This window comes from Mus caroli, chromosome 9 (genome assembly GCF_900094665.2).
Source record: "Mus caroli chromosome 9, CAROLI_EIJ_v1.1, whole genome shotgun sequence".
Taxonomy (NCBI): domain Eukaryota; kingdom Metazoa; phylum Chordata; class Mammalia; order Rodentia; family Muridae; genus Mus; species Mus caroli.
The window spans coordinates 68,288,428-68,315,698 of NC_034578.1; the positions used below are offsets into that span (position 1 = coordinate 68,288,428).

A 27,271-nucleotide genomic window follows, 5' to 3' on the forward strand; every position below is an offset into this window, starting at 1 on the left:
ACTCACTTTGTAGACCAGGCTGGCCTCGAACTCAGAAATCCGCCTGCCTCTGCCTCCCGAGTGCTGGGATTAAAGGCGTGCGCCACCACGCCCGGCTGCAAATTGATTCTTTAGATTTAAAAGGGAAAGGCCACTGACTCCAGCAGCCTGTGACCGCACAATGGGATTGCATTTATATTCATGTCCAGCATGCACTGGTTGTTCATGAGTCTTCAAAAAGGGCTTCCCATGTGGCTACAGAGCCTGTTAGGTACAGCCACCTTGACAGACACCTCCCACACAATGGTCTTCTCTGGTCCCCCAGGCTGCTGATGCTGTGGTCTGTGTATCTGTCATGGAGAGTGCATGCATTGTCCTGAACATGCCCAAGTTATGGACTCTCAGAACATGAACTATGCTAGTTCCAAACAGAGGCAGTTGCCTCCACTCCAACTTTACACTACCATATCCTGAGCTGGGCTCACTCACCATTTTACTTGTGTTTTGGCAACTCTCATAGCCTCTCATAAACAGTTGAGTCAGACCCAAAGCCTCTCTGATTCTCACTCCCAAGGACTTAGCCTCAGTACACAGGCCAGACGGGACAGGTCTTTGCCATCTTCCTACTCTCTTATCCTTCCTGCTCGTCCTTCCAACTCTTTCCCTGACAATGACTCTTCAAGTCCCCAAATATAACAACAGATGCAAAGAGCCATGAGCTGCAGTGGCAGTGACAGGGGTCAACTACACTGACAGAATCCAAGTCCCACATGGCTACATGTCATTGTTCAGTTCAGGGTATCATGCAGGCAAAATCCTCCAAACCAGTGGTTTGAAGCCAGTGGGTCTCGACCCCTCTTGGGGTTGAAAGACCTTTCCACAGGGGGGTTACATATCAGATATCTTGCATATCAGATCTTTATGTTATGATTCATAACAGTGATAAAATTATAGCTATGAAGCAACAATGAAGTAATCTTATGGTTGGGGTTCATCACAACATGAGGAACTGTATTATATGACTGCAGCATTAAGAAGGCTGAGAACCAATGTTCTAAACCCTGCCTCTATCTTAAAAAAAATGACTGAAAATGTTCCTATATTCATAATGGATGTGTGGAGACTACACTTACTCGAATGTGCTGGAAGGAGTGGGAATAGTAATGGAACATCTTGACTACTTATTTCAAGAGTGTAGTTCATGTCTGGTGTCATGGTCCCCACACTAACCTAGCTTTAGCATGAACAGAGAAAATATCCAGCAAATCTTGTGCTTTCCTTATGGTGAGTGGTATGATGCTGGAGTCACAGCAAAAGCCTGGCGACTTGACTGGAGACACTGCTCATGCCAAACACATCACAAACACAGAACTCTGGCTATCTTCCTATAACCATGGAAATGTTGTCATCCAGTCAAGGGTCATTTGCAGCGTCACACCCCACAAAGCTACAGGGAGTCTGGGCATCGCTCTTCAGCATCCCAGTGGCATATTTATCACAAGACCAGCCAGCTTACCTTAAGGATCTTTTTTTTTTTCCAGAGTAACTTTGCCCCTAATAGAACACTGAGGGTCAACTTTGCTCTGTCTCTTTGCCAAATTCAGGACTTATAGCAATTTAAGGACTTTCTCTCATATCATACAGACTTCTCTCTGTATGATATGAAGATAAGAACACATTCCAACAGAACATTATTCTAAGGGAGAGGGGTGACTAAGGATGTCCCAAGCCTGGCACGGTGCCTACCATGCCAAGGTGTCTCAATGTCCTCTTCTGATCAGTTTTGCTTTAGTGCTTGGTACCCACATGGAAATCTCCATGACTCAAAACACTCAGTACTGCTCCCCATCTCTAAGTTTCCAGACCGCATTCAACAGCATCCCAGCATTTTGCTTTGCAAAACCCTGCAGGTGGTCATTATCAACCTGGCCATCCGGGAAGAACTAAGTTAATGTTTTGTAGCTCAGATACACACTGTCGTGAAGACCAGGCTGACCTTGCACAAGACCTAGCTTCTCTGATTGTAGCTGATAAAGGTCCAGGGACATGCCTCTGCTGCCGTGACCTTTGCTTGGCTATTCACAAGCTTATCTGGGAAATGGCTTCCACGCATGAGATGCATAAAATAAAAGGCACTGATTTCTGGACAATACACTGCAGCTGCCAGGGAGGGCTCAGGTGTGAGTGCTAACCCTGCCTTTGCAGAAGCCACTAACCATGTGTTGGTATTTCAACTTTACCATCTACGAAAAGGAGATCAATACATATTCTTGCAGCATTGTTGAGCTGTAATAAAGAAAGCATGTAGAGTGGCCAACGCTGCCAGCACGTTAGGACTGTTAGTAGTTGTGGTAAGGAGTTCTGCTGCCTACCAGAGACCCCAAAGGTCACATAAAGAGCCATCACAACTGCCGTTGCAAATCCAATATTGATAGTGACGATTCCACCAAACTTTCCTCGACTGAGGACTGCTTGGGCAATAGAGCCACATCCAAGGACCTAGAAGGAAAAGAACAAAACAACTCATTAAGGAAATGGGCATGGGCACTGCCTAATGCAATATGGCATGGAGTTGTGTATGTATCTTTAAAGTAAAGTCATGAGTTAAACTTCCTTAGATTCCAAACGATTCAAATTATAATGCTTTGGCTATCTCCAAGGCTACAGGTGAATGAATCTTACCAGGTGTATACAATATAAACATTCTGCTTATAACTTATATATCAGGTAAGTTCACACCATGATCTAGACTCCTCAAAGGGATAAAAAAAGAAGATTCCCAATTTGGGAGTATAAAAACTGTATACAAATATCTTCTTGATAGTGATGAACTGGTTGTATAGGAGACATTCAATACATACAGGATGATTTCAGCTTATCCCTCCCCAAAGGCAGAAGACAGATGATAGACTGGTGGTCTTTGAATCCCACTATCCCCAGTTCAAGGATATATCCACCCATCTTATTTGCAAATTACTGGCCTTAGGAGAAGCAGAAGAGCCTGGCTTCTAGAAAGAAGCCCTTAGTATGCACATCGCAAGTAAGACTTAGACTTCATCCACAGCCGTGGTGCCATATTCTATATTAAAAGGTAAATCAAGCCACAGTCTTGCAGTGTGTTCTTTCCCCTTTCAGAGCACTCTGGCTCCATTCCATAGCCTAACGGCTGATTTTTCCACTTAGGATCCCTATCATCACGACTGTCCAAACTAATGTCACATTTGTGCCTTTATGTTGTCTTTGTAATCTAAAGCCAATCAAATGCGGAGTATAACTTCTGAACTGAGTGAACAGCATCAGTATTGCCCTCAGGAAGTAGGGTTGGATATTACTGTCATCTGAGATGAGCTACTCCAGACAACCAGGGCAGAAGCAGCTGGAGCCCTTCAAACATGAGTCTTCCAGTGGTCACGATTCTGCTGCACAGCCCCTAGTGTAGGTCCAGCGGAAACAGGAAAGCTTGAACTGTCTTGAGTGTGTCCAGAGAGGCCTCTGACCAGTTTGATTTCACTCTGGAAAGTATTTCTCCGTTTCTGTCCTAGGTGTTGAAATTGTCTTGGGAGCAGCAGCAAGGGGCATTGTAAATCACACTATAGGCTGAGGGAGAGGGGTGGAAGGAAGGTGACCCTTATCCCTGTGCCCCCAAACCCTCTTTCATCTTTTACTTATATACTGAATTTATATTGACTTATACTCTCTCATCAGCTTAACCCACTCAACTGTCTTCCTACAACCAACAACCTCTGGTGGACTCAGTAGAGTAGTAGAAGACCGTTAGTAGAAGACCACATGAGCGCTGAGTTCCACCTCCGCAGAGCTGCCTCAAACTTAAGATTAAATTTGTGTTGTGGATGAACCCTAGATCCAGGCAGGTTTGGCAGGACATTTCATTTCTACTCCACTGAAATTCTCTGGAGGCTTCTGCATTCATACGTCTGCCTTGTGGGTGGTCCTGGCTGCTCACGGAGGCTTTAACTGGAGTGCAGAGCAGAGTGCCTACACGTGGCTACTGCATGGTGGCTTGGCTTGTTCATCGCATTCTGGTTGGGTTTAAGAGGTGAGCATCGTACAGTCTCAGGGTTTATGTTCTTAATTCCTGTACCATGTCCCTGGTAGTCTGTCCCAGTTTGATAATTCTGAACTTTATAGCAGACAGAAGGAATCTATTGTAAGTATTTTTATTTTCTTCCTACACTATACATACATACACAGAGAAAGGAAACATATACATGTTAAGTGTGTTGGTCTCTGTATCTAATATTAGTTTCTAATGTATTCATGTCAAGTCATCAGACTGTTACTTTTTCTGTTGGGCGTGAAAGCCCCTTTCATGGTTGTACAAGTGAACACACTGCTTCTCAATCTCGGCTTGCCCTTCCACTAAGCAATGGCAATCATTCCTCAGGCTTGCTTCCCGGGGGGTTTCAATAAAGGTTCAAATGAGATAACACTAATAAAAGCACTATTTAAACAGCAAACACTGATCATAAGTGCAAACGCAGGGACTGTTTTCAATGTAAATGCAAAAGGGAGGCTAAGATCCAGTTTTTGAGTTCACGGATTCAAATAATCGAGTCCATGAACTTTAGCCATGAACTCACTTCCTGGCAATAACAAGCAGGGGAAGGTCCACTCTGACAGGCAGTGGAGATAGTTGTTGTGTCGCTGCTAACCATAGAATCCAATGTGGGTGAGGGGAAGTTGCAAGGCTTCAAGTGGTTTCGCTTGTTTTCGTTGACTTTCCAGAGACCGATCGTTTTATGTTTGTGTGCGTGCTACTGCTCGAGGCAGGACTGTGACGATAACAGAGTAAGTCCTGGTTTCATTAGCACATCTTCATGCCTTTGAGGGCAAGAGAAAGTCTCAATGGAAAAGACAGGAAACATTCAAAAAGGCAGACTGGTGGTTAACTGGAATGGGAGGTAGGCCCCCTCTATTACTAGCCACTAAGCCAGACATTCTGGAGCTATCTTGCCTCCCTTCTTCCCTCCTTGAACACTCATAGTGATGTTCTTATACTTCCCTTCTGTCTACAGCCTCTGGCCAGAGTCCCCACCACCCTCTAGCCATCTAGTAGTGGAGCTAGATGCCATGGCTACAGCTGTATACAAAAGTCTCTCTGCGGCCTGAGAACATCACTGCACATCCAGGCTTTCCATTGCCTTGCCCCATGGGGCCCGGCCTTCCTTCTGCCCAAAACAGATCCATGGGGTTGCATGCCAGCCTCGATGAGCCCTTGGAACTGATAGCTGCCACTCCAAACTCTACATGCCTGCTCACAGTGTGCCTTTCTCTTCACTTGCTTCTCCAAAACCCATCTGTTCTCAACTACAAACTAAAATGCTGCCTGCTTCGAGCACCCACCACCCCTCACTAAGCTCCACTGCCCTTTTCAAATACTTCGAAATGCTGCAGTTCTGACACATCTCATTATGTTGAAATAGCCCATCAAGTCCAGTAGTTCTCCACAGACTAAGGCTGATCTTCAGTAACAACATAAATAATAGAAAGCCCACATACACGTGAAAGCTGAACAACACTGTACTCAATGATAACTTGGTCAAGGAAGAAATAAAGAAAGAAATTAAAGACTTTTTAGAGTTTAATGAAAATCAAGCCACAACATACCCAAACTTATGGGACACAATGAAAGCACTCCTAAGAGGAAAACTCATACCTCTGAGTGCCTCCAAAAAGAAACTAGACAGAACATACACTAGCAGCCTGACAGCACACCTAAAAGCTCTAGAACAAAAGAAAGCAAATACACCCAAGAGGAGTAGACAGCACGGAATAATCAAACTCAGGGCTGAAATCAACCAAATGGAAACAAAAAGAACTACACAAATAATCAACCAAACCAGGAGCTGGGTCTTTGAGAAAATCAACAAAATAGATAAACCCTTAGCCAGACTAACTAGAGGGCACAGGGACAGTATCTTAATTAACAAAATCAGAAATGAAAAGGGAGACATAACAACAGAATCTGAGGAAATCCAAAAAGTATCAGATCCTACTACAAAAGCCTATACTCAACAAAACTGGAAATCATGGATGAAATGGACAATTTTCTAGACAGATACCAGGTACCAAAGTTAAATAAGGATCAGATTAACAATCTAAACAGTCCCATATCTCCTAAAGAAATAGAAACAGTCATTAGTAGTCTCCCAACCAAAAAATGCTCAGGAGCAGATGGGTTTAGTGCAGAGTTCTATCAGACCTTCAAAGAAGACCTAATTCCACTATTCCTCAAACTAGTCCACAAAATAGAAACAGAAAGTACTCTACCCGATTCACTCTATGAAGCCACAAGTGCTCTGATACCCAAACCACACAAAGACCCAACAAAGAAAGAGAACTTCAGACCAATTTCCCTTATGAATATCGATGCAAAAATACTCAATAAAATTCTTGCAAATCGAATCCAAGAACACATCAAAACAATCATCCGTCATGATCAAGTAGACTTCATCCCAGGGATGCAGGGATGGTTCAACATATGGAAATCCATCAATGTAATCCACTATAAAAACAAACTCAAACACAAAAACCACATGATCATCTCATTAGATGCTGAGAAAGCATTCGACAAAGTCTAACACCCCTTNATGATAAAAGTCTTGGAAAGATCAGGAATTCAAGGCCCATACCTAAACATAATAAAAGCAATGTACAGAAAACCAATAGCCAACATCAAACTAAATGAAGAGAAACTTGAAATAATCCCACTAAAATTAGGGACTAGACAAGGCTGCCCACTCTCTCTCTACCTATTCAATATAGTACTTGAAGTCCTAGCCAGAGCAATTAGACAACAAAAAGAGATCAAAGGGATATAAATTGGAAAGAAAGAATTCAAAATATCACTATTTGCAGATTATATGATAGCATACATAAGTGACCTCAAAAATTCCATCAGAGAACTCCTAAACAACTTCAGCGAAGTAGCTGGATATAAAATTAGCTCAAACAAATCAGTGGCCTTTCTCTACACAAAAGATAAACAGGCTGAGAAAGAAATCAGGGAAACAACACCCTTCACAATAGTCACAAGTAATATAAGATACCTTGGTGTGACTCTAAGAAAGTGAAAGGTCTGTATGATAAGAACTTCAAGTGTCTGATGAAAGAAATCAAAGATCTCAAAAGATGGAAAGATCTCCCATGCTCATGGATTGGCAGGATTAATGTAGTACAAATAGCTATCTTGCTGAAAGCAATCAACAGATTCAGTGCAATTCCCATCAAAATTCTAACTCAATTCTTCACAAGAGTTAGAAAAGGTAATTTGCAAATTCATTTGGAATAACAAAAACCTAGGAGAGCAAAAACTATTCTCAACAATAAAAGAACCTCTGGTGGAATCACTATGCCTGACCTCAAGCTGTACTACAGAGCAATTGTGATAAAAACTGCATGGTACTGGCATAGCAACAGACAGGTAGATCAATGGAATAGAATTGAAGACCCCAAAATGAACCCAAACACCTAGGGTCACTTGATCTTTGACAAAGGAGCTAAAACCATCCAGTGGAAAAAATATATACCCAGAAGATGCTCCAACTTGTAATAAGGACACATGCTCCACTATGTTCATAGCAGCTTATTTATAATAGCCAGAAGCTGGAAAGAACCCAGATGTCCCTCAACAGAGGAATGGATACAGAAAATGTGGTACATTTATGCAATGTAGTACTACTCAGCTATTGATGGATTTATGAAATTCTTAGACAAATTAATGGATCTAGAGGATATCATCCTGAGTGAGGTAACCCAATCACAAAAGAACACACATGATATGCACTCACTGATAAGTGGATATTAGCCCAAAAGCTCAGAATACCCCAAGATACAATTTGCAAAACACATGAAACTCAAGAAGAAGGAAGATCAAAGTATGAATACTTCACTCCTTCTTAGAAGGGGGAACAAAATACCCATGGAAGAAGTTACAGAGACAAAGTTAGGAACAGGGGCTGAAGGAAGGACCATCCAGAGACTGCCCCACCTGGGGATCTATCCCATAAACAATCACCAAACCCAGACACTATTGCAGATGCCAGCAAGAGCTTGCTGACAGGAGCCTGATATAGATGTCTCCTGAAAGACTCTGCCAGTGCCTGACAAATACAGAAGTGAATGCTCACAGTCATCCATTGGACGAAGCACAGGATCCCCCAATAAAGGAGCTAGAGAAAGTACCCAAGGAGCTGAAGGGGTTTACAGCCCCATAGGAGGAACAACAATATGAACTAACTAACCAGTACCCCCCAGAGCTCCCTGGGACTAAACCATCAATCAAAGAAAACACATTGTAGGACTCATGGCTCTAGCTCAATATGTAGCAGAGGATGGCCCAGTTGGTTATCAATGGGAGGAGAGGCCCTTGGTCTATGAGGATTTTATGCTCCAGTATAGGGGAATGCCATGGTCAGGAAGCAGGAGTGGGTGGATTGGTGAGCAGGGGGAGTGGGAGGGAATAGGGGATTTTCAGAGGGGAACCTAGAAAAGGGGATAACATTTGAAATGTAAATAAAGAAAATATCTAAAAGGAAAAAAAAAGGCCAGTGGTTTTCAACCTGTGGGTCATGACCCTATGGGTTGGAAAGATCCTTTCCACAGGGGTTGCCTGTGACCATTGGAAAACACAGAGATTTACATTATGATTCATAACCATAGCAAAATCACAGTTATAAAGTGGCAATGAATATAATTTTATGGTTGGTGGGGGGGTTGGGTCACCACAACATGGGGATCTGTATTCAAGGGTTGTGGCATTGGGAAGGTTGAGAGCTACCACTCAAGACTAGTGTCCCCTGGATATAGAGCCAAGTTCATAGAGTGATTACCTAATATACAGGAAGTCCTGGATTCAGTCTTCAGCACCGCACAAAGGCATGGCCTACCTGTAATCCCAGAATGTGGGTGCCACATGGACGTAGGAAGACCTACCACGTGGAGGTAGAAGTTTGAAGAGATTCTCATCTACCTATCTGGTCCTAGGTGAGACAATGTCTCAACATACTCCCCAAAGGCCATAATGCAATCATGTCTGCCAGCAGTGCTTATTCTTCTAATACTCATGCTAAAATAATACTCGATGAAAATTAGTTAAGCACAAGCAAAACTTCTTTTCTTGCAATCATGATTGGAGAAATGGGGGGGACAGTAAGCTTGGGCTAAGATGATTTAAAAAAAATAAAAATCCAAAGAAGTGTGATTTCTAAGAAAAATTATTTGGAAGTCCCAAAAGTAACAGTTTGAGTCACAAGCTTGTGACAAACCACTTACTGGACACAACATGGAACTTCGCATGATGAAATAATGTTTATGAATTGCTGAGGGCAGTAAGAAGGAAGAGGGGAGACTGGGCCCTCGTGGTCTTGTTGTTGCTGTTGCTGCTGCTGCTGCTGTCTGTGACCCTTCTTGAGGATCTTATATATCTATCACTTCCTTTAAAGTGTCAAGCAAGATGTCCCAGGGCTGGGGAGACGGCTCAGTGTTTAAAGCACTTGCTGCTCAAGCGAGAGGACCAGAATTCTGATCCCCAGAGTCCACAGAAAGCTGAGCTTGGTCCCACATACCTACATCCAGTCTCCTGTCTCCAGGTGGGAGGTAAAGACAGGAGGATCTTGAAACTTGATGCCTTGATGTAGCCTGGCATATACCAGAGAGAGTAACAAAGGGACCCTGCCTCAAACAAAGCAGACAGTGAGAGCCTACACCTGAGGCTGTCCTCTGCTCTGCACTCTGGGGTGCTCCCCACACCGACACACCACAGAACCGGCTATGTCCTAAGCTATGGCACTGGCCAGCATTTGGGGGAGCTACTTAGGATTAATATCTGTATTAAGTACTTTTCGCTGCTATAAGATACCATGACTGAAAGCAAGTTATAGAAGGTCACAGAACGTCATAGCAACGAGACATTTTGTGAGTTAAGTACTTTCTGTAGATTAGCGCCTTGGTCCTCCCTGGAGCTGTGCATCGGATCACTTGTCATAATTTACAGATATGGAAGCCATAGCTGACACAGGCTAGGAGAGCTCCTCTGGTTCACACAAACAGGGAGTGACTGGACCAAGGTTTGGCGTCTTACTTCTTCCACTATGGAATGGATGCACGGGGAACACTTTAGAACCCATGTGCTGTAGGCCAGACAAGGCCAGGTACTTGGCTTCCTCCCTATAATTCTGGGTTTAAGAATCAAGTCTGTGGCTGGACAGATAGCTGAGCAGAACACATACTCTTCTTGCAGAAGACCAGGGTTCAATTCCCAGCAACCAGGCTGGAGAGTTCACACTCACCTGTGACTCCTTCAGGAGATCTGGGGCCCTCTTCTGGCCTCCAAAGGGACCTGCACCAATGTACACATATTCACACATACATGCACGCATGCATGCACACATAAAAATAAAGTAAAAATTTTAAATAGATAACTGGAGTCTGAGTGTCTGAGCCAGAGCCAGGTCCTCTGGTCCCCCTGGGTTCTTTCTGGGGTAGAACCACTGCTTCTCTGGGTTCTCTATGAGAACACTGTGTGTATTTATGCTCAGCTTTCTAGACAGTAAGTTTTCAATTGCAAAAATAAAACTTCCACAGTTATAGCAAAAAAAAAAAGTCATAAAGAGCTAGATCTTTCATCTGGGCATTCTGGTTAAGCAGGCATTTTTCTGGAGGCTCGTACCTTGAGAGAATGGTCTTACTGAGAAGGCCCTACGTTGAGATGGGCTTGTCAAGAGAGAGGGATCTTCAACTTGGGAGCTGGTTAGAGAGCCAAATGGCCAAGCCCAGTGCCCTCGGAGGAGAAAAGATGTCCCCCAACTAACTCAGGCCCCAGAAATGAGAGAGCGTTGAATTCCTTTATCTCGACCAGGCTGAGAAGAAAAATGGGCTCCCATTCTGACTCACAAAGGGCACCCACATCCCTCTACTCGACCCAGATGCTCTGCTTCATGAGAACTTGATCCTGATTCCAGAGGCCGGAGTCAGAAGCTAATCAGGCTCTGGCTTGGAAAGCACACGTCATGTTAGGATAAGCTTCGGTCCCTGGGCTGTGTAAGATAAGATGCCAGCTGATGAGAATGGTTCTCCCTGCCTGCCCAGCACCTGGCAACGTCCACTGAAACCTCTGTCACTTTCACCCTGGAAGATCCCCCGGGGCGGAGGAGCCTGGGGACTGGTGTGTCTCCTAGGTTCATTCCAGGGTCTGCGATTCTGAGGATACTAGTCTCCACAAAGCACCAGACCCACTAGGTGCTCCTCAAACAAGGAAGAGTCGATGGTCCAGCTATCCTAAATATATATTCTACTTCCCCCTTTATAGTGAGCCTGAAGGCTTCTGTCAATTCTGCTTGAGTTCATGTAACCTCCAATCTCACAAGTGCATCTAGAAAGGCCAGCATGCTCCCTTCCACCCATGAATCACTGCTATTCACAGCACTTCACAAACAATGTTCTATAACAGGGGGAAGAGACACATTTCACTGGGGGAGAAAAAATGGTAAAGAGAATGCGCAGGGGCATACAAAGAATTTCAAAGTAGAAACATAAGAAATTTGCCTTCTTTCTTCCCCACACTTCATATTTTATTCTCCATAGTAACTAATAATGTTATGTTTGGAGCCAGTGAGATAGCTTAGCAGGTAAAGGTGATGGATGCCAAACCTGACCACGACCAGAGTTCAGTCCCAGGAACCCACGATAGAAGTTGACATAAGCTGGAGTTATCACAGAGAAAGGAGCCACTCTTGAGAAATACTTCCATGAGATCCAGCTGTAAGGCATTTTCTGTTAGTGATCAAGTGGGGAGGGCTCAACCCATTTTGGGTGGTGCAATCCCTGGGTTCTATAAGAGAGCAAGCTGAGCAAGTCAGGGGAAGCAAGCCAGTAAGCAGCACCCATCCATGGCCTCTGCATCAGCTCCTGCCTCCAGGTCCCTCCCCTGTGTGAGTGCCTGTCCTGACTTCCTTTGGTGATGAACAGCAGTGTGGAAGTGTAAGCTGAATAAACCCTTTCCTCCCCAACCTGCTTCTTGGTCGTGATGTTTGTGCAGAATAGAAGCCCTGGCTAAGACAGCAGGAGAGAACCAAGTTGTCCTCTCTTCCCCATGAGCTCGCTACACATAGCTTCCTGCTCGCCAGAGCCTCTCACACATATCCTAAAACATAACTTAAAAAATAAAAACGTGTCTTTATACAAGCTGCATCTTCACCCCAGTCTGTAGAGTATGGAGGAGTCAGTGTCTTGCTAGTCCCAGGTTTCTCCTTTCTTAGCAGGTAATGGGAACCGTGTCATCAAAGAAAAAGCAGGTAAACCAACTTCTGGAAACAAGAAGAAGAAGAAGAAGAAGGAGGAGGAGGAGGAAGAGGAAGAGGAGGAGAAGCTCCCTTTTGAGAGTCAACAATAATAACAAAAACGTTTTCTGAGTCCAAATGAAAAGACAAGATTCACAATCAGGGTCCTTTTGACTCCAGCAGCTCCGGAGGCTGCAGCTTCTAGATCTGTGCCCCACGCACCGCCACCCTCCCATTCCCCTGCCCACCTGGCAGACCTTTTTTTTTTTTTTTTTAAGATATTTTCTTTATTTACATTTCAAATGTTATCCCCTTTCCTAGTTTCCCCTCTGAAAATCCCCCATCTCCTCCCCCCTCCCACTGCTCCCCAACCCACCCACTCCCATTCCTGATCCTGGCATTCCCCTATACTGGGGCATAGAATCTTCACAGGACCAAGGGCCTCTTCTCCCATTGATGACCAACTAGGCCATCCTCTGCTACTTATATAGCTAGAGCCACAAGTTCCACCATGTGTTTTCTTTGATTGGTGGTATAGTTCCAAGGAGCTCTGGGGGTACTGGTTAGTTCATATTGATGTTCCTGCTTTGGGGCTTCAGTCCCCTTCAGCTCCCTGGGTATTTCTNTGGCTCCTTCATTGGGGACCTTGTGCTCTGTCCAATGGATGACTGTGAGCATCCACTTCTGTATTTGCCAGGCACTGGCAGAGCCTCGCAGGAGACATGATACATTTATACAATGGAGTACTATTCAGCTATTAAAAACAATGAATTTATAAAATTCTTAGGCAAATGGATGGATCTGGAGGATATCATCCTGAATGAGGTACCCAATCACAAAAGAACTCACATGATATTCACTCACTGATAAGTGGATATTAGCCCAGAAACTTAGAATACCCAAGATACAATTAGCAAAACACATGAAATTCAAGAAGAAGGAAGACCAAAGTGTGGATACTTTGTTCCTTCTTAGAATGGGAAACAAAATACCCATGGAAGGAGTTACAGAGACAAAGTTCAGAGCAGAGCCTGAAGGAAAGACCACCCAGAGACTGCCCCACCCAGGGATCCATCCCATATACAACCACCAAACCCAGACACTAGGCAGATGCCAACAAGAGCCTGCTGACAGGAGCCTGATATAGCTGTCTCCTGCCAGACCTTTCTTTTTAAGCTATTGGAAATGGAAACTTTCGAGGGAAGAAGTCTGTCCCTTCACAATAGTGGCTGACAAAGGAAAACAAAAAGAGCAGTTGCTGGCTTGAGGGCTAAGGAGTTGGACAGGACCAGTTTTGTGGAGAGGAAGCATGAGGTGGCTTCCTCTCTGTGGTCATCCATCTCATCCAGAGAGAAGAAACAAACACAGAGCTGTTCTTTAGAGGGCAGTGTTCTGCAGCAGGTTCCTTCTTCTGACCATCTGTTTTTATTTTTCTGCTTCACAATAATATGTATATACATATATATATACATATATACACAGATATATATGTACATATAATTATAATTTTTTGAGAGTCTAAGGTAGCTCAGGCTGTCCTCGAAGTCACTGGTAACCAAGGTTGACCTTGAACCACAGATCCTCCTGCTTCCACAGGCCTTAAATTATAGGTGTGGATCAAATCACTAGCACCATGCCCATATTATTATTATTATTATTATTATTATTATTATTATTATGAACACAATGGATTTGGGGATTCACGCCCAGTTTATGTGGTGTTAGGAATGCAATGGACTTCTGGATTCCTGTCTGCTAGACAAGCACTCTACTGACTGAGCCCTAGCCCTGGACCACGATAATCTCTTAGGAGCAAAAGAAAATCTGCTTCAGAGGAACCAATGTGAGATGACCATATGAAATCCCACAAAGAAACAAAACCCCTATGGCATTTACAGTACACACTTATAACTGCTACTCCTCCATGAAGGAAGGCCAATAGATTAAGCAATCAGATGACCAGCTCCCAACATCTTGAGAAGATGGAAGAGACCTAAACCATTATGAATATTCTGGGCTTAAGGACAAAGTTATAAAACCAATAAGCATGGGGGACAAAAGAAGGCAACTAAGGAAAAGTTAAAGAAATAAAAATACAGTAACAAAGGAGCTGGCGAGATGGCTCAGCGGGTAAGAGCACTGACTGCTCTTCTGAAAGCCCTGAGTTCAAATCCCAGCAACCACATGGTGGTTCACAACCACCCATAATGAGATCTGACACCCTCCTCTGGTGCGTCTGAAGTCGGCTACAGTGTACCTATGTATAATAATAAATCAATCTTTGGGCCAGAAGGACCAGAGAGAGTGGGGCCAACCAGAGCGAGCAAAGTTGACCTGCGCGAGCAGAGGTCCTAAAAATTCAATTCCCAACAACCACATAAAGGCTCACAACCATCTGTGCTGCTACAGTGTACTCATATTTATAAAATAAATAAATAAATCCTTAAAAATTTACAGTAACAAAACTCAAGTTTCCGTGTCTAGTGTTACCCGGATTAGATGCAGTGGAATGGGGAGGTAGTGAGCCTCAGGCCGATGTAAGATAACCAAAGGAGGCTCAGCATGAAGGGAGTGGCCATGAGAAATACAAACTCATACCAGCACTTGGGAGCAAAGGCAGGTCTCTGTGTGTTCGATGCCAACACCTGGTCTAGAGAAACCCGTCTCAACAAAATAAACAAACACAAAGATGGAGAAAGTCACACAGTCAACAAAGATGGAGAAAGTCACACAGTCAATTTCTAAAAACAGACTACAAGAAAGACAGGGTAACAAAGGTAATAGTTCTCCACAACTGGCAAAAATGGCAAGGCTTTACAATGAAGATGAAGAATGAATATGTATTCAGTCGTGTAATAGAAAATCTTAGAATTAATTTTTTTAGTTCTAGTATCTATTTAGTTTAGTTCTATCTACCGAAGAAATACAGATTTTAAAGGACCTAAAGGCTGATAATATATCTGAAACAGAAACAAGAGAAACTTGGAAGATGCCTGCCTATTATAAAGTCACTAGTTGATCACTTAGCAAGGAGCATGTTCACAGAGGTGGAGGCATGTTTCTCCCACGTGCCTTTTTGGCAGGAGCAAGGACCAAAGATTTTGCTTTTGTGGAGGTTTCTCATAGCAGCGAAAACTGTAGCTGAAAGTAGCGCTTTGAGATGCGCACTCAAGATAATCCTGAAGTTTGGACGCTCTGGCCACTACACTCAACAAATCCCAAACAGGCACAACTGATCACTCAAGTGAGCAGATCCTGAGAAATGACATCTGATAAACAAACTGTACGCGGAGAGTGAGGGCAGAGCAGGAAGAGCTTAGCAAAAGGGAACAACTCGGTGACCTAAGGCCTCGGGAACACTGTCAAGCTGTAGATCGTTGAACAGCGGCACACAGGACAGGTTGGTAGCGAGACCTTAACCCTAACTAATATTGTAATAAAATGGAAGCTTGTAACAACTCATTTTTTAATTATAAAATGAGTCAGTAGTTGAGAGTAAATGTAGGTAAGCCTGCACTGATAATAGTATCAACAAAGTAAAAGGAGAGTGGGCTTGATGGGAGGGGTCTGTGGGAGGAGGTGGGAAACTGGAATGCGTGGGATTGGTTTCGTGTATGGAATCATCAAAGGAGAAGTAGACGTTCTATCTTTTTAAATTCACTAAAAAATGATAGTGATGGGGAATTGAGATATGAAAGGAGATTAATGGAAGGGAATGGATGGTCAGAGTTAGGACTGTAAGGAGCTTCTTCAAACACAAGGCAAAGTTCCCACAGCACACAAAGGGCCCACGGAGTGGGGCAGATGTGGGGCGAGGAAAGCTGTGGAGGCAGCCGGAAGACAGAATGGTCAGAGCAGACACTGCTGGAGCAGAAAACAAAGAAGCCTTTGTTTGTAAAAGCTGTAGAGGAGGCACCCACCGCTAGGCTACAAGGTTCAGTAGAGATCTCAAGAGCCAGAGAAAGGTATGTAGATTCCTGTCAACACTGTTGCTTTAAAAACCGTTACTTTTCAAAGTATTGGCAACTTTGAAACTTATGTGTGAAACAGCAAACGAGACACAATGTCTGAAACAGCAAACGAGACACAATGTCTATCTTTTTCCTTTCTCTTCTAATTTATTGGGGCTGTTTGTTTGTTTGTTTGTTTGTTGAGAAGGGTCTCCTGTAGCCCATGTGGGCTTCAAGCTAAGCCTGGCGCTCAGGATGACCTTGAATCCTGACCCTCCTTGACTCCGCCGCACCTCCCCCCCAAAAAAAACTAGAAGCACAGGTGTGTGCCACCACACCTGGCTGAATTTCTTAAATATGTTGATTAATGACCTTTAAAGAAGTCTCCCCTCTCTCTCCTTCCTCCAGTGTATATATACACTGAACAATCTTTAAGGACTGGATAACTCCCACCGTAGAGAAAGTATTCTTGGGCCTGTGAGATGATGACTCCCAAGGTGAAGGTGCTTGCTGCCACGTCTGACAACCTGAGTTCAACTCCCAGGACCCCCATGGTGGACGGCAAGAACTGGCAAAATATACTCTGACCTCCCCATGCACACATGACCACACATATACAAGATAAGGAAATAATTTTTTTTTTTTTAAATTAAGCATTTTCTAAAATAGGTAGGAGAGAAATAATTCCAACCCATTTCAGGGGCCCACTGCAACCTTAGCAATAAAACTAGACAATAAAACAAGGACAATATATAGAAAATACGATGTTGGGAATAGTGAGAAACTCTGGTTAGGAGCACTGGCTGCTCTTCCAGATGACCCAGGTTTGGTTCCCAGCAACCACATGGCAGCTCACAACCATCTGCAACTCCAGTTCCAGGGAATTCAATGCCCTCTTCTGGTTCCTGGAGACACCATGCATGCACATGGCACACACACACACACACACACACACACACACACACATATATCTGCAGGCAAAACATTTATATATATATTCTGAACTAAGTTATCAGTTGTATCTAGAATGATGTATAACTTTAACTCATATTTTCTCTTAAGGAACTTGATAAGATGAATCTGCAATTCATTTAGTGAAATAAAAAGCTGACAATAGCCGGGCGTGGTGGCACACACTTTTAATCCCAGCACTTGGAAGGCAGAGGCAGGCGGATTTCTGAGTTCAAGGCCAGCCTGGTCTACAAAGTGAGTTCCAGGACAGCCAGGGCTACACAGAGAAACCCTGTCTCAAAAAACCAAAAAAACAAAACAAAATAACAACAACAACAACAAAAGCTGACAATATTGACAAAGTGACAATTTTAAAAATTGTCTGTCTGGTCATTAGTCATATTGTTCAATCTGATTGGTCTAGACACAGAAATGAACTACACACATATGTAACCTGGGATATGACAAAGATGTCATCTAGATCCACGAAGAATGGGAAGTGTGCTCAGAGTGGGGCTGGGCCAGCTGGCTGTCTTTCCAGACAGGGATGACAGCCACCTATTCTACAATACACATCAAAATAAAGTCTACTGACTCGGGGCTCCAAATAATAATAATAATAATAATAATAATAATAATAATAATAATAAAGCAGTTGGCCTTGATAAACCACAGGATAGCTTTATTGTCTGGTTCTAAAATACCCACATCCTATAACTGTGAAGAACATGTTTGAAATCCCAAAGAGGACTGACTGGTCAGAAGACGAGAGCAGGGAGCACACATTGTCCTGAAATACACGTGTCTTCACAAGGAAAGAAAAACCTGATGGCTCAGAGAAGTGTGTGCAAAAATGATCATCACAGCAGGCTAGAGGGAAATTACTACTGAAATTCTCTGTCCTATCTTTCAAGAGAGTAAGGGGGGGGGGGGAAGTAGGGAAACAGGGCATTAACGCCCATACTTGAATATAAGGAAAGTGGAAAAGGGTCATAGGTTACAACTGGAAGCACAAAGATTTCACTTTGAAGAGAAATCTTAAAAACATACATCAAGCTGAAGCTTGCAAGCAGGTACAGGAGACCTGTACAAAGACGCCCACTACAGGACTGTGGCCTAGAGAGAGCAGCGGTTGATGAGGTCTTGACACACCCTTAAATTCCACTACATACATCCAAGAAGGCAGAAAGACTAGAAAGCCATATACAAAGCTGCCAATGCAGTAACATACAGCTGCACGAAGAAACGGCAGCCTGAATTCAAAAGCATCTCCAGGAATGCTCACTTCAGCAGAGTGGAGGGAAAGCAGAGATTGTATTCCCGGCTCTGCAGTTTACCTGCTTGGGCATGCCACTTAAGCCCGAACTTTTTAGTGTGTCTGGTTGTAAAAATTATGTTTAATGAGCGATGACCCATTCACTCCACACTTTCCTGCATTTATCCTACTTGGAGGAGGGAGGCCTGCTATCTTTTGCACCCAGAGCCCCTGTGAAACACCCAGGACTAGGGTAGGGGAGAGTTAGCTCTTCTACAGGATTGGAGTTTTCAAGCCTTAGGCTTTCTTAAAGATAGAGAACACCCAGGTACAGAAACACAAAGGACTACACACACTATACACAAATCACAAATAGATAATAAAAATGATGAGAGGTTTGGTGGAATTGACTTCGAGAGTTCCGATGCCCTGCTGTGTGGGAACCAAAACAGAGCAGAGTTCTGTAAGATTGTGAGTCTCTGGTCCATCATCTGAAAGACGGTGGCATCAGACTCCACATCAGACTGAAGCCCCCATGTGGAAGCCTAAGGACAGAAGATCCTGACAGCTCAGACAAACAAACCCTCCATGTCGCTTAGCTTCCTGTGGATCTAACAAAACAAGAAACAACATGCAAGAAGGCATGATTTGCCAGGCATGGTGACACATGCCTATAACCAACCCCAATGGCGAAAGCTGGAAAGCAGAAAGATCAGCTCAAGGCCAACTCACCTACACAGCAAGATTGAGGCCATCTTGGCCTACATGAATGAAACCTTGTCTCAAAAACAAAACAAGAAAGGGAGCAGAGGAAGAGGAAGAGAGGTTTGTTTTGTTGGTTCATAGCTTAAGGGGTTTAAATTGATGGTCTGGCTCCCTTGTCTTCAGGCTTTCGGTGAAGTGCATGGGGAGGAACACGGTGACGAAGCAAAATGAGAAAGGAAGGGACCAGAGTCCGCAGTGACCTAACTTCCTTCGTGGCACCTTTGCCTCTCCATAGCACCACAGGTTATGGACCAAAGATTTAACACATAGACTCTGGGCAGATTTAACAAGCTGTAGCAACTATCTTTGGCTTGAGTGAGCCAGGGCGCTGCTGAATGCAGACACTTCTGAGTCACTGCCCCACAGGCCTATTGGAAGCTCTAGCTTCCTGTAACCCTCAGCCTTCATCATTCAAGTGGGAGGTGGTTTTGCAAAACAATGAACTAGAAGAGTATTTGGAGAGGAAACAGAAAGGCCCTGACAAGCCAGGCGTGGTGGTGCACGCCTTTAATCCCAGCATTTGGGAAGCAGAAGCCGGTGAATTTCTGAGTTCAAGGCCAGCCTGGTCTACAGAGTGAGTTCCAGGACAGCCAGGGCTACACAGAGAAACCCTATCTCGAAAAACAAAAAAAAAGGAAGAGAGCGAAGAGTCCAATCTTTTGAGATCCAGTTCTCAGTAGGTCCTTTGTCTCGAGAAAAAAATCGAAGTCTCATGCTGAGAGTCGTGACCCACACTTTTTTTTAAATTTTTAATATTTTTTATTACATATTTTCCTCAATTACATTTCCAATGCTATCCCAAAAGTCCCCCATAGCGCCCCCCCACTTCCCTACCCACCCATTCCCATTCTTTTGGCCCTGGCATTCCCCTATATTGGGGCATATAAAGTTTGCAAGTCCAATGGGCCTCTCTTTCCAGTGATGGCCGACTAGGCCATCTTTCGATATAAATGCAGCTAGAGACAAGATCTCCGGGGTACTGGTTAGTTCATCATGTTGTTCCAACTATAGGGTTGCAGATCCCTTTAGCTCCTTGGGTACTTTCTCTAGCTTCTCCATTGGGAGCCCTGTGATACATCCAATAGCTGACTGTGAGCATCCACTCCTGTGTTTGCTAGGCCCCTGCATCGTCTCACAAGAGACAGCTATATTTGGTGACCCACACTTTTAATCTCAACTCTCAGGGGGCAAGGCAGGCAGATCTCTGTAAATTCAAGTGTAGTCTGGTCTGCATACCAAGTTCCAGGCCAGCTAAAACTACAAAGTGAGGCCCTGCCCTTAGTGTTGGGAGTAGAGGTCTCCAAGAGAATCCAGAAAACAGAAAAGCTAAAAGAAAGCTGTGAACTACACAGTCAGTGGGGCTTAAGAGTCATGATCGGATGGGCAGGTGGCGGAGCCACCTCAGGACCCAAGTGTTGCAAGAGCTTTAGAGTATGTTTGTAGGAAACAAAGACGTCCCCATACTGCTAGTAGGGCCTTCTAGCAAATGCCACAGCCACAATCATATCTGCTCTGAGTAGTGATCATGTGACATCTCTGGTGTCTAATAATGGTGGCTGCAGTCAGCGTATCAAGGCCAGCACAAGGGCTGGGGGATCCTGAATGAGAAAGTTCAGGGCGCTATTCCTGTTTCTTTATCTGGACAAACTGATCTGGTCAGTTTCCTTTCTCTGTCTTCCAGAAAAGGTAGAAACAAGGCAGAGTCCAGAAGAGAACGCTCTGTGCTCACAGGAGGAAAAAGGACAGAGGAAGCCCAGGAGCCTAAGGCTGCTGGCTCTAGGCGTCCAGAACCCAGAATTGCATCACCTGGGCCTCAGCTCCCCTTTCAACAGAAAGGAATCAATCAACCTGTGCCTATTCACCCTTAGCTTAGTACCCAGTGTTTCTGAGTCACCTAGTAGACCAGAATTACATTGGATTATGCCCTATGAAGTGGATATCTCCTTTAATCAGGAGGCTGAATTAAAAACTTGATGAATTCATTTGAAACACTGACCACATATTCTTTGAAAAATCTCCTGAGTAGGAAGTGCACTTGCTGTCTGGAACGCATGCACTTTATGGCAACAATTATTTCTCTGACTATGTCTGACCAAGAACCTACCCAGAACGGAACTTGAAACCTGCTGATGCTCCCAGAGAGGTGCCCAGTCATGGAGGAGAGCAACAAGGACCCCTGTACTCCGTGGGGTCTGTGATGTCCGACGTCCATGCTGCCCACGCCCCTACCCCTCTGTATTCTGTGTTCCAGGACAATTGCTTTTCATTTCCCTCCAGGGCACAGATCAAGGGCATTGTGTTTATTTAAAGCAGTTATGTTTTCTTTTCACTCTTGAGATGCCAAAAGATAGGTCTCCAACATGGGAGAATCTTTGGTGGTTAGGAACGAATTACCAGTCTTCCCCACTGACCATAGCTTCCACTTCAGAAAAAATGCCCTTCCCCTCAGCATCAAAGGTAAGAGGTGTTAGCATCCTAAGCTCCACAAGAGGAGCTTTGCATTGAAGAATCCAAGTATGGAAAGAGAGGTGAAAGAAGAGCACAAGGCAGCCATAGCCTCTAGGAAAAAGAGTGCAAAATAGCCACAGGTCCTGGGAAGTTCAGTGGAGGAAGAGACTTTCATTTTTTCATGTAGGTCCCATCTGCATTTGTTCAGAGCTCTGTGGAAGATGCAGAGGAAAGCCACTGGCAGATGCCCAGGAGGATGGGAGGTGGGGGATGGGGTGGGGTAGGGGAGCCCCAGGCAAGAAAGGGGGAAGAGGAGCCAGAATTCTAGCACCATTTCTGGCTCCAGGAACTTTATGAGTCCCCAGCATTCAGTTCTTACCTCTGTGTTAGCTGCTTTTGAGACTCAGGGGGGGCTAAACGCATTGTTTGAAACCAAAACACCCCTAAGAAGTACAGCCCTAAGCAGTGGGACATTGCTAGCTCCCCCAGGGAACCTTGGGGCTAATGCAACTTCTGCAGTTTGCTAGTCCCGTGCTGCAAACCCAGGCAAGCAATCCCTGCCTTTGGCTCCTTCCTGCCTGCCTTTCATTTGTGTCTTTTTGTTTGTTTGTTTTTTACACAGGAGAGGTGAAGACACTGGGTGACCCAGGTGCCATGCCTAGTGTCATCAGCCTGGCCAGCCATTTACCAATCAATTCTTATTCAGCGCATGACAGCTGAAGGCTTCTATCTATGGAAATGCTGAAGAAAGTGGGGGGCCGGTGGTGAGGTGAGAGTCGGGGTAGGGGTGTCTAATCTACCGTACAGTTGTCCCGGCCTTGGTTAAAACTTGAAATGCTAAGCTCTCCAATTGGAAAGAAATACGTTTTAATGCCTTTCAGGTGTGGGCATTTATCTCTTCGAGGCCTCACCCTCCCCTTTCCTCAGCAGTTTATGGAAGATAAAAAAAGAAACTGTTAGCTGCAACTTGTTATTACTGATAAAACTATGAACTCATGGCAACAGTGACTATGGCCACCTTGGTAATTAGCTGCCTCAGCAGCCTGATACACATTGGAAACTTGACAGGCGGCACCTGTCATCCAACTGTCAGGGGATTTGTCCTTTAAAAACTTACACTTCTTAGCCGGGCGTGGTGGCGTACACCTTTAATCCCAGCACTTGGGAGGCAGAGGCAGGCGGATTTCTGAGTTCGAGGCCAGCCTGGTCTACAAAGTGAGCGCCAGGACAGCCAGGGCTACACAGAGAAACCCTGTCTCGAAAAACCAAAACCTTACACTTCTTATCTGCACTTCTCTTTCAGGCTTACACAAAACAGAACACGACAACTAAAGTTCTATATTATACCAAGCTTTACTTTTAGCAAATAACTATACGATGTAAATTGGAATTCATCATTCATGACAGAATTGCCTTTGGCCAGAATAAAGTTCATTTTTCTACCATGCAGCGTTTAGCTATTCTGTGTCTAGCTTCTGCCCGGAATTGATGGTCTGTGTGGGTGAAACTGTTCTCATTCCATGGAAGTCAACACAGAACATAGTGACCACAAATCCATGGAGTTAACTCCCCATCAGTAATCAGACAGTCTAGTTTGCAGTTGACATCAATGATACTCAACAATGGCACAGTTTGAGTGGAGACTGCATTGGGATCTACTGGGCGAGCACTGAGGTCTCAGAGTGACCTTCCCCGACTGCAGATACCTTCTGTAAACTCCCGGTTGTTTGAACTGTACTCCTGACTGATCTATTGTGACTTGAAATTCCTACAACTCTCTCCTTGGGCTTCCATTGGTCAACTTGTGCATTTCACAGAACTCAAGGCAACCCTGAGTTCACAGGTTTATTCTAAAGGATTCCGTGAGGCGAACAAAGGAAGAGAAGATTGAGGAATGAGAGGAGAAATGCAGGTTCTACATACACCCTCTAGGACCCTCTGCCTGTTTGGTTGTCTTTTCAACTTTATATGGAGACTTTTTACTACATAGACAAGGCTGAAGCATGAAGGTCAGGTGAAGGTCAGAACATCGTTCAAGGCCATATAACTAGGGTAGGGCTAGAGGGCATAGCTCAGAGGGAAAGTGTCTAAATACCATGTACACAAGGCCTAGGGCTTGGTTCCAAGCACCGAAAAACAAGTTAATAAAACTCACTGAGTGGGAAGTCAGCAATCTTGTCTTTCCAGATTCTTCTCTGTCCCTCTCGGCAATGACATTCCTCCTTCCAGGCTAAGAGGATGGGTCTTTCTGAGATGAGGGTCTTATGATCTATTATCTCACGGGCTAGTTCCAGGAAATTGTTTTACAGCAAGCTTGAAAAGGGCAGGGGAGGGTGGAGATTGAGGATTTCTAGCCTCGGAAAAGGCAACCTCAAGTCTCTGGAGCCAGCCTTAGGGAAGGAAGCAGAATGATGGTAGCAAGAGGGAGCTGGCTCAGGACTTCATGATCTCAAGGGTGAATGGCTAGAAGCAGTTTTCATCGTCTTAATGTGTGATGGGATTATGAAACTGACTCTTAAGAAAGAGGGAAGGGCTTTGAAACTTTTTTGGTTGTAGAAAAGGAAGTTGAGCAGCCTTCCTCTTTGTTTTCTGCACTGAGAGGTGATAACAGGCTCTGCTTCCATTCTCTGCTAAAAGTCATTTCAGGCTCAAGTCAGACTGTGCTGGCAACTCCTTCTATAAGGTCAGATTTTCAAACATCGTGACCCAGGGTGGGTATGGAGATGCACACTTTTAATCCTAGCATCCTGGAAGCGTAAGCATGTGGATCTCTTTGAGTTTGAAGCCAGCCTGGTCTGTAAAGTGAATTCTAGGCCAACTGGAGCTAGGTAATGAGACCCTAATTTAACAACAACAACAACAACAATGAGAACACTCCCAAGCATCTCCATAACTGACTAGGGGCAATCTTCCAGGAAGCTCTGACTGGAAAGATAACTTGGGGGCTCCCCCCCACTTTTCCTTCTAACCACCCAGACCTAAGCCCTGACCATGGTGAGAAAAATAAGGAGCTTCCGGACAGCGAAAAGAAAGAAGGAAGAGAGCCCTTCCAGTCCTGACTCAGCCGACACATCCTGCCCCGCTCCTTCTCAACGATCCAAAGCCAAGAATAACATGCACACTTAAGGACAGTCCTCTAGAGCCGGGCGTGGTGGCGCACGCCTTTAATCCCAGCACTTGGGAGGCAGAGGCAGGTGGATTTCTGAGTTCGAGGCCAGCCTGGTCTACAGAGTGAGTTCCAGGACAGCCAGGACTACACAGAGAAACCCTGTCTCGCTGTCTCGAAAAACCAAAAAAAAAAAAAAAGGACAGTCCTCTAGAATCTTGAGAAGTTGGGCTGGAGAGATGGCTCAGCGGTTAAGAACACTGACTGCTCTGCTAGAGGTCCTGAGTTCAATTCCCAGTAACCACATGGTAGCTCACAACCATCTGTAATGGGATCAAGGCACTCTTCTGGTGTGTGTCTGAAGACAGCTACAGTGTACTCAAATAAATAAAATAGATAAATCTTTGAGAGCGAGAAGCTGAAATTATACCTGAAGTAAGAGTCTCTCTCTCTGGCAGGTGTGCTTTCTAAAAAATTAAATTGAAATAAGTAGCTGTCCCATAAAAAAAAAGCCTGAGGCCAAGGCTCACACCACTTCAGTAACTAGCATTAGTTTCTGTTCTCTGTTTTGTTTGTTTTCATAGCTGAGCCAATCTCTTTTCCAGATTTTTAGGCCTGTCCATGTTTATCTCTATGAAGTTCAATTTAAAGATCTTGAGAGATTTGTTCAAGTCAAGTTCAATCAAAAGGGAGAAATTATATGAAACCAACACAGGGCTACACACACACACACACACACACACACACACCATACCAACCCCAAGTTCTGATTTACTAAGTAGGTCCAGTGAGATGACTCACGAGATAAAAGTCCCTGTTGCCAGGTCTGATGGCCCGAGCTCCATCCCTAGAGTCCACATGGTGGAAGGAGAGCTGACTCCAGCAGGCCATTTTCAGATGCACTTGTGTGCATACATGCACACACACACACACACACACACACAAACAAACAAACAAACAAATAAATAAAACTGCCAGGCACCTCTCTTGGCAGCCTGCTCCACGCTATCCGTATCTATTGACCATTAATGTTTGTTTCAGGTGACTCAGTCACCAAATGGGAAGCAATGTCTAACAACTCTTTCATCATAAAAGCCACTTTGAGACACTTTAAAATGAAGAAGTACTCCCCTCCCCCCTTCTCCACTCCTATCAACTGTCTTGGCTACACATTAAGAGCGAACGAAGTTCTTAATGGTCGCCAAATAGACAAGCAACCTAGAAAGTAAATTGCTGCCTCCTAGAAGGGACTGGAACTGATAATCAGGGAAAACAAAAAAACAAACGCCCAGCTCCAGACGCTTGGCAGCCAGGAAGGCGGGGTTAGGTCTGAACTGGGAAAATGGAAATCGAGCAATACTCACAATCATTATAAAGGTGCCCAGGAACTCAGAGAGTGTCTCCTTAGCCAGACGGCTCTTCAGGGCCAGCCTCTGCACGAGGTTCTTCTTGGCTCGGTCCTTCTCAGAAGGCATCTTGGGGTTTCTGCCAGAGGTACACTTTCCACCAAGGTCTGCTCGCTCCGTTTCCTGCCTTCACTACCACATGAAAACCAAACCAAACAAAAAAGAATTTAAAAAAAACCAAACTCACTTAGCTCTGCACGGATCTCTGGAGGCGACTAAAGAGATACCTGACTGTGTCAGAGAGCCTGTCCTAATTAGGAGCTGTGACTTAATCCTTGTCTGCCTCTGCTGTCAGCCCCTCCCTCCCTCCCAGCTCACTGCTATTTGTTTGCATTAATGAGTTATAATTCCAAATCCTCAAAATGATTCTTTTTGTACCTGACAGATTAATCATTACCTTTATTCTCTGTTCTCTGGCTACTTTTTCTCTGTTGGCTTTCTTTTTTTTTTTTCCAGGAGATGAGAAAAGAGATGCTACCTTGGTTGGGTTGCCAAACCAGAGATGGGCCTTGGTCCAGAAGAGATTTATCTGTTACACAACTTCAGCCTTCTGATGATTTGTTTTCTCCTATTCGGAAGTGGGCAGTTTGGGTGTAATTTAGAATAGTTCAATCAGGTATAGACACCTTCACTGTGAACATTCTCTACTGAAGGTTTTCTTCCAAACTGGAGAGTGTAAGGGCAAGAGACTAGTCTGGCTCTAGTAGTGCCTCAGGGAGTTCATGGGACTGCTGGAGAGCCGAAGGGCTCTAGAAATAACTAAATTAACTTATGGAAGGGCAGTTTAAAGGCTCCGAAATGTAAGTTTATGGGGCATCGGGTTAGTGCTGCCTTTAATCCCAGCGCTGGGGGTGGGGTGGGGTGGGGTGGGGTGGGGGTGGGGTGTGTGTGTGTGCAGAGACAGGTTGATCTCTGTGAGTTCAAGGCCCCAGCCTGGTCTACATGAGTTCCAGGACAGTTGGGGCTACATAGAGAAACCCTGTCTTGAGAGGAAAAAAAAGAGAGAAAGAAAGAAAGAGAGAGAGAGAGAGAGAGAAAGAAAGAAAGAAAGAAAGAAAGAAAGAAAGAAAGAAAGAAAGAAAGAAAGAAAGAAAGAAAGAAAGAAAGAGAGG

The 27,271-nt window shown here is 44.5% G+C and overlaps 1 protein-coding gene and 1 long non-coding RNA gene across 2 annotated transcripts in view; both read right to left on the reverse strand.

The window, feature by feature from the left end:
• The window catches only part of Aqp9 (aquaporin 9), a 45,326-nt gene extending 18,852 nt beyond the window's left edge, over positions 1–26,474 (reverse strand). Inside the window, exons 1-2 of the mRNA XM_021172079.2 lie at positions 26,118–26,474; positions 2,352–2,478 (exon numbers count right to left, since the gene is read on the reverse strand). Coding sequence (XP_021027738.1) covers positions 2,352–2,478; positions 26,118–26,228 — 238 coding nt within the window. The 5' untranslated portion in view covers positions 26,229–26,474. The remainder of the gene's footprint in view (positions 1–2,351; positions 2,479–26,117) is intronic.
• Positions 26,475–26,562: 88 nt separating this feature from the next.
• Positions 26,563–27,271, reverse strand: part of LOC110302483 — a 5,759-nt gene continuing 5,050 nt past the window's right edge. Inside the window, exon 4 of the long non-coding RNA XR_002378803.1 lies at positions 26,563–26,727. This is a non-coding gene — a long non-coding RNA (uncharacterized LOC110302483). The remainder of the gene's footprint in view (positions 26,728–27,271) is intronic.